Consider the following 7,883-nt stretch of genomic DNA (forward strand, 5'->3'; position numbering starts at 1 on the left):
GCGCTATTCCAAGCTTTTTCATGGTTTTGTATGTTGTGCTGATCTGGGATCAGTGATCTCTTGTGTGACTACTAGGATTCACTGGAAGCTCACTGCTGCTTTCAGAAATGGTGGTTAGCATTTTTCAACAGTTGAGTTTTTTTATCATAGCATTTTTTGTAGTTGGAGGATAATTGCTTTACAATGTTGTGTTAGTCTTCACTGTACAGCAACGTGACTCGGCTCTAAGTATGCTTACATCCTGTCCCGCTTGAGCCTTCTCCTTCCCACCCCTCTAGGTCATCACAGCACCAAGCTGAGCCCTGTGCTACACAGCAGCTTCCCGTTAGCTGTCTGTTTTATACGTGCCAGTGTCTATGTGTCAATTCAGCCGTCTTTTTTAATTAAGGTGTGCACATTTTTTTTAGAGACATAAAGTTGTTGCACACTTAACAGAATACAATATAGTATAAACATCACTTTTATGTACACCCCGAAACCAAAACATTTATGCAGCTGGCTTTACTAGCTTGGTTGTGGCATCTGGATCTGAATCTGCCATATCCCCAAGGTCTGCCCTTTCTACCTTTGTATTTGTATCAAATCTGAAAAATCACATATTTGTATATACAATGAACTCTCTTCTTCTGATTAATCGACACTTCTCCAAATATAGGATGTATACTCGTACAAGCAAGTGGGAGTGTCTCTGAACAGGATATTCACGGTGAACCCCAAAGGAGAGCTCGTGCAGGAACATGCCAAGACCAACATCTCCTCGTGAGTATCACTGTCATGGGCAATGACCTTGCAGTGACGTCTTACAGTTAACAGTATACCTTTCTAATCCTTTGGTTGCCTGCATTTTAACCTTTAAGCCCTACAAAGAAAACATGTTTTAATTTCTCAGATTTTGTCCACAACCTAAGTTTTGGACAACCTGAATTAAATCAGATCCATCACTTCATGGCACATAGAAGGGGAAAATGTGGAAACAGTGACTTGGGTTCCAAAATCACTGCAGACAGTGACTGCAGCCATGAAATTAAAAGATGCTTGCTCCTTGGAAGAAAAGCTGTGACAAAACCAGACACTGTATTAAAAAGCATTGACATCACTTTGCCAACAAAAGTCTATACAGTCCAAACTATGGTTTTTCCAGTAGTCATGTAAAGATGGGAGAGTTGGACCATAACGAAGGCTGAGCAGCAAAGAATTTATGCTTTCACATTTTCGCTGGAGAAGACTAGTCCCTTGGACAGCAAGGAGATCAAACCAGTCAGTCCTAAAGGAAATCAACCCTGAATATTCATTGGAAGTACTGTTGCTAAAGCTGAAGCTCTAATACTTTGGCCACCTGATGTAAAGAGTTGATTCATTGGAAAATACGGTGATGCTGGGAAAGATTGAAGGCAAAAGGAGAAGAGAGCGACAGAGGATGAGATGTTAGATAGCATCATCAACTCAATGGACATGAGTTTGAGGAAATTCCAGGAGATTGTGGAGGACAGAGGAGTCTGGTGTACATACTGCAGACCATTAGGTCACAAAGAGTTGGACAGGACTTAACAACTGAACAATGACTATTGCTGCTGTAACAACCACCTCTGAGCTGAATATTTAAATGCGTAATTAGATGCTGCTACAGAGTGGAATGGCATGAATTTGAAAACTATTGGCTGAGATTTGCCAAATATGCTTTGAAAGCCTAGAATGTGAATGAGAAATGTAACCAAATTAAAATATCATGAGACGCTATATTTAAAGATGAGGAATGTATATAGCTCTTCACATCCTGACCTATAATAATATTCTTCCAGAAGCATCACCGTGTGACTCTTAAGAGTTCCTCTTGTGTTTTTGGCCAAAGCCCTTCATCCCTGAGGCCGTGGGCCCAGCAGGGTTACTGTCTGCAGGGAGGCCGCCTGGCTGGCTGGGGCCCCTCTTGACTTGGATGTGTCTTGCTTTGGGTTCTTAACTGCTTCGAGTGGATCATGTGTACTCAGCTGTGCCCACTGGGTAATGTCACCTGTCATTGGGTGATGTCGGGCAGACAGATGTCATCCTGCTTTGTCTGTATCAGAGGCTGTACCCCTGTTGGCCTGGTCACTGGAGATCTGGAAAGCTGCCTCTGGCCTGAGCCACCCTAGGGGGCCTGCGGGGCCCTCCTCGTATGGAGGAGTAAGACTGGGGGAGTTTGGGTCCAGCAGCTTCCCAGGGGTTGTATTTTGGTAAATTAGTGATCTAGGTTCTCCTCAAGCAGATGTTCATTTTCAAGATGGTCCTTTTACCTGTGGAGTCTAATCCAGCCTAAATAGGACAGTTACAGGTTAGAGGTGCCCTAGGGGCTGCCCCCTAAGCCAGCCTCCCCCTAGGCCAGGCTGGACCTAAGGAGTTCTTAAGCTGAGGGGCGACGGGAGGGTGGAGCTAGGAAGCCAGGACCCTCCTCCAGTCCCTTGGAACCGGAGGTGGCGCTGGGCATGACCTCGTGAGCCCACGACAGCGGGAACTCTTCTTTCCTCCCCCTCTCCGCGCAGTTCCTCCCCCTCCCGAGTTCTCGGTGGGCCCCCCACCCCGCCCCGACAGTGTTTCAGTTCCCTCTTTTCCCTCTGCTTACCCGTGAGAGCGGTTCCTAGTCTCGAGGAGACAGCGGATTTCCATTTAGGGTCAACGGTTCCCGGAAACGGCAAAGATTTTTGCCCAGCTAGCAGCAGCCAAGGGGCAAGTTTCATCACGAGGGACGTGGGAAGGGGGGACTTCCGTAGCTACACAGGCTTGCCCAGGAGCCCACATGTATGCTGTGCCCACGCCTCATGGCAGAAGACTTTACATGTTGGCAAAGAATGATGTCACCTTCTACCTGGACCAGGAGATACAGCTGTTCCCGTGGGAGAGCAGCCCTCCTTCCCCAGGAAAGCACGCGCTTTTCTCTGGCTCGGAGCTCGGGTGCCAGGCTGGTGCCCTGAGCTTGGAACCCCTGTGTCTGAGCTTGGAGCCCCTGTGTCTGAGCTTGGAGCCCCTGTGTCTGAGCTTGGAACCCCTGTGTCTGAGCTTGGAACCCTGGCATCAGAGCCCAGCAGATGCTTGCCCCTAGGGAGCTGGCATGTTGTCTCTGAGAAGTCAAGAGCCCACCCCAGGTGGGGGGCTTCAGCGCTTGCTTTCTTGGCCTTTGTGGCCAGCAGTGCTTCAGTGCCGCTTGCTCTGAAGGAGCCCCTGGGGAGGGAGGTTGGCCCGAGAGAGGCATGGATGGACTGGTTTGGGTCTGGTGCTGCCGAACCCTGATGATGAATGGGAGTCGTCCCCTGGCAGGGAGGGGCCGCCTCCCCGAGTCACAGAACTCAAAGCCAGGAAGTATTTTAAAATTTTGTTTCAATCCTTGGGAAAGACACCATTCTTGCTTATTAAGGGAGATTTTCTCCATTTTGTGTAAGCACAATGTTTCTCTGGAAGTCCTTTGTTAAATACACACACTCACCCTTATTTAAAAGTTGTTTTATGCCTCAGAAATGTGAATTCCTGGAGTTTGGATTTCGAAAGCCCTTTCTGGTTCTTAGCAAATTGGAACTGGAGTGGGACCCGGGGACTGTCAGGGAAGGCTCTGGGAGGCCTGGGCTCATCATAGTTTCTGGTTGGAGCCCAGAGGTCTGAAAATGCGTGTTCAATATGCAACTTTCTCTTTGTAGTTCTAGGCCACAGAAACTAATATGCAACGTCTCCTTGGGAATACACAGAAAATAGAGTGAGAGAGCATTACAGGGAACATTAGGAAACACTGATGAGGCCCATGTCCACATTCTAGAAGTACCTGAAGCCCAGAGAGGGCAAGACACCTGCCCAGGGTCCCACAGTAAGACAGGAGTAGATCCCAGGTCTCATGACCCTTGTGCCAACTAGGGCTTTTTTTTCCTGAGACTAATAATTAGCCAAGGCGAACTATTTTACAATGTTAATGATGAATTGTTACATTTATGGAGCATCAGTTCCCATTGTTTTACTGTGCATACGTCATTTAATTTAATCCTCGCACGTACACTGTGCACACTTTTCATCTTCTCCCTTTCCAGTTGAGGAAATCATGGCTTAGAGAGATGAGACTGCTTGTCAGAGACAGCCCAGCTCATAAGGGCAAGGATACTGGAGTGGGTAGCCATTCCTTTCTCCAGGGGATCTTCCCGACCCAGGGATCAAACCCGAGTCTGCAGATTCTTTACTGTTTGAGCCACCAGGAAAGCCCTCAGTGGCAGAGCTGAAGGTCGAAGGTCACCTTAGTTCTGGGTCCCAGCGCCCTTTCACTGCATGGCGTTGCAGCCTCGGGCTGATGCCCAGGAGATGTTTCTTTTCTGTGGTTTCCCCCTCCCAGGCAGGCGATGTGTCTGTGTGTCTGTCCTACTGATAGCTTCTTGTCTTCACTTCTGCTCTGTCCATCGAGTCAGGTTGGGTCACACCCACCTCGCCCACAGGGTCATCTCCGACTCCTCCTTGGTTGGCGGACCCTCTGATTTTCCTATAAGTTAGCAAGGGACTATTCTAGAACAGCCTCCCTTGCGTTAATCGCGTGCTCCCCTCCATGGGCTCATGGATTCCCCCTGACTCCCAGGTGCAGCGGGGGCTGCGTGCAGGTGTCCCATGTGTCCAGGCGGTGATGCAGTCCCTTCTCCTTCCAGGTACGTGAGACTCTGTGAAGTGGTCGATCACGTCTTCCCCTTGCTGAAAAGGAGCCACTCTTCTGACTTCCCCTGCTCGGACACCTTCAGTAACTTCACCTTTTGGAGAGAGCCACCGCCACCCTTCGAAAACCAGGATGTTCATTCTGCATCAGCATAGAAGGTTCCCGGCCACCCCCTCCTGACATCTCGTGAAGACCGGGCGCCCCCATTAAAGGATAGGTTTGGGGATGTGCAGTCATTTGCTGCAGAGCAGAGAGGACCGAGGAGGGGGTTCCCCCTCCCTGCCCCCACTCCAGGGTTGCATTTCTAAGTGACACGCGAAGGGTGTCTGTCCCCGGGGGGCATCAGCTGACCTCTGGTGGGGAGGCCGTACCTGCTGCCCTCCGCAGCCCAGTCCAGGCCGGGAATGGTTAGTGTGCAAGATGGGCTGTGAACCCCGGGGGTCTTCGGGATGACGGGATCCAGGGAGGGGCGCCAAGTGTGCAGGACTTCTGGGAGAGTGGGGGACACATCGCCACGTGGTGGTTTGTGCTGTGGCTGCTGCGTGCAGCGGGAGGGCTGTGCAGGGTCCTGTGAGCTGAATCTGAGGTCTCCGGAGGGACTCCAGACCTCCCTGTGCTGGGCCTTGACCTTGCATATGTCCCTTTGAGGTGTTTGCTGACCGGTCAAATGTTTGGCTAAGTTCTCTCATTCCTCCAGTTAAAGCTAACTTATATAAACTGGCATATTTTCCCCCATTTTTTGCAGCACGAAGCTGAAATGTTTATGCCTTAACGCATCCATGGCAGACATTTTATGTAGAATGTGCTTTGGCTAGCTCCCTGTGACTCTGCAATGCCTTAAGTTCAGATTATAGGAAATAACTACCAAGGCAGTATTTCGAATTCGAATTTGAGTTCGACACTCTGCCAGCAACCTAACCTGCAAGGTGCTGCTGAAAATGGGGGCTTGAACAGAGCTTATGCCAAACAGTGATGGTGTCGCTTTCTTTTGTGAGCTTTCAACAGAAACTGGTTGGTTTTAAGAAAAGCAGTTTGAAAATGTTAAATTATATATTCTTTGTAGATAGTGTTATTTATTACTTTATTCTGATTGGGGTTACTGTTAATAAGTATTTTAGCCATAATCTAACTGTCAGTAATACATTAAAAAGATATACGTGTTAGACCATCCAAAGAGCCTTATTCTGTAATCCTCACCACGCTGACCTTCTTTTGGAATTTATGAGTAATACTTTTTATTTCCCTTCGCTTTTCTCACTCAGATTAAGGGCAAGTGGGTCAGCAGTTATTTGAATGACATTCTTTAAGCTGGTAGAAGATGATCTTTTACTTGTTTATTAAATTGGCTCCTGGAGAGAATAATTTGAAAAGTGAAAAAATTATCTTGGTGAAAGATTTTGCTTTACTTTTTGAGCTATTATTTTTTTTAAAGAGTGTTTTACTCCATTGATTGAAATGCTCTCCTATTTAAATTGCATGCTTAGAGTCATAGGAGGCAAACAGTGGAACAGCTGAGGCAATTCTACTCTTTCTGTGAAAGAAAATCCTTTCTTGTAATTGGTGGGCTTTGCTGCAGTGGACGCCCTCCCGAGTGGTCCATGCGGCCACACAGGAAACACCAACGCCCGTGTGTAGCTAATCGCAGATTTGCGTGGAAGCATGACCCACACGTGCAGATCTCTTTTTGGAGGCATTAAAAACAATTTAAAATAATCCTGCCTTACCTTGGATTTGCTCATTAGTGACGTTCTTTCTGTCTCAAGGGTATTTTGGGGTGAATTTTAACTGCTCTGAACCGAGTATCAGCTTACAGGTCTGCAGAGGCTGGCCCAGTTTCTCCCTTGCCCTGGGAGGAATTTGGCCGTGGCCCTGTGTCACCTGTCCCTCGTAGCGAGTGCCCTTCATCAGGATGACTGGCCGTTGAGAGCATGTAACTTGGATGTACGCTAAGCTTCCACACCACTGCCCTCTGAAACAGAGTGCACCTTCCAGAAAGTTGCAATGTCAGGTTTGTGTCACACCTGCCTCGTGGGCTTTGGAAAATGAGATTTGTGCCTGGGAAGCACTCACGCATGCGTGCGCTAGTTTAATCAATGTTCACACACCCACAACTCTGTGACCCCATGGCCACGGGCTCGGATGCTGTGTTTGGACCACACATTTCAAAGCTGCCCAATGGAAACGAATCCCTCCATAGTGACAGGTCATCAAATGTTCATCACACGTGATGGAGAAAAATGTACATCCCGGATACACTGGGGAAAATGATGACAACTTCAAAGAGAATTCCCTTTTCCATTTTAGGCTTGGGATCGCCATTTTAAATATATTTTATTTACAACACTTGATCTGTATTTGTATATGCTGGTACAATGATAAAAAGATCACTGTAATCCTTGATTGTGTTGTCCTGGATGCAGAGCTAGAATATATTGTAATAAATGAGACCAATGAAAGACTTCCCTGAAAGCCAGGTGTGTGAATTTTAGTTTTTGGTAAGTTATTAAGTTGCTGATTTCCTGTTGTGTGATCTCAAGCATACTATTTTATTTTCTACTTAAAAAGCAAAAACCTTAAAGCTTTGAATGGTCAACATTGAAATAAAAAAAGCCCTTCTTTTCTGACGCCTTTGGTGAAATCCTGACCCTCCGTGTGCACTTGGGAGGGAGGGAGGGTGAAGACAGGAGACGGCTGGGCTCCTTCTCCCCACCTCCCCACCCAGGGCGGGGACTCATCTCACCTTGAAGGGAATAAATTAGAAGCGGGGAGAATTGTGCTAGATGCTGTATGTGAGGTAGCTCCCAGGACCCGGCCCATGATCGATGTTCGGCATGTGACTCTTGCACAGGCGGGCTGTGTGCTGTGCTGTCGTATGGGACGTCAGTCAGGTGCAGCCCCAGGAGAGCTCAGGAAAACCAAGCTTTTTACACTCCCAGGTTCTCAGAGTGGGAGGCCACACGGGCAACCCCCAGGGTGGTCAGGAGGCAGAAGAGTGAGGGGGTAGCTTGAGGACCCAGCCTTTATTGGGGTCTCTGCCCAAAAGGCAGGGCCAGGGGAACAGCTGAGGACTGCCAGGTGTGGCTCGTTTCAGTGGCTTCAAAGCTATAGGCGTGGCCTTCGGTTGCCTGGTACCCGGCCCTGGGCCGATGCGGACCGAGGAATAGTGCCAACGCTGGTGTAGCTGCGGTGCCAGCCGGACAGAGGAGGCCTGCTCTGGGTCTCGGCATCGTCTAGT

The 7,883-nt window shown here is 48.5% G+C and overlaps 1 protein-coding gene across 3 annotated transcripts in view; it reads left to right on the forward strand.

Moving 5' to 3' along the window:
* LPIN1 (lipin 1) overlaps positions 1–6,361 on the forward strand; it is a 125,399-nt gene extending 119,038 nt beyond the window's left edge. For all 3 annotated transcript variants that reach the window (XM_065928598.1, XM_065928599.1, XM_065928600.1), the window contains 2 exons: positions 656–759; positions 4,644–6,361. In XM_065928598.1, coding sequence (XP_065784670.1) covers positions 656–759; positions 4,644–4,803 — 264 coding nt within the window. In that variant the 3' untranslated portion in view covers positions 4,804–6,361. The remainder of the gene's footprint in view (positions 1–655; positions 760–4,643) is intronic.
* The last annotated feature ends 1,522 nt before the right edge of the window (positions 6,362–7,883 follow it).

This window comes from Muntiacus reevesi, chromosome 3 (assembly GCF_963930625.1).
Source record: "Muntiacus reevesi chromosome 3, mMunRee1.1, whole genome shotgun sequence".
In the NCBI taxonomy this organism is placed as follows: domain Eukaryota; kingdom Metazoa; phylum Chordata; class Mammalia; order Artiodactyla; family Cervidae; genus Muntiacus; species Muntiacus reevesi.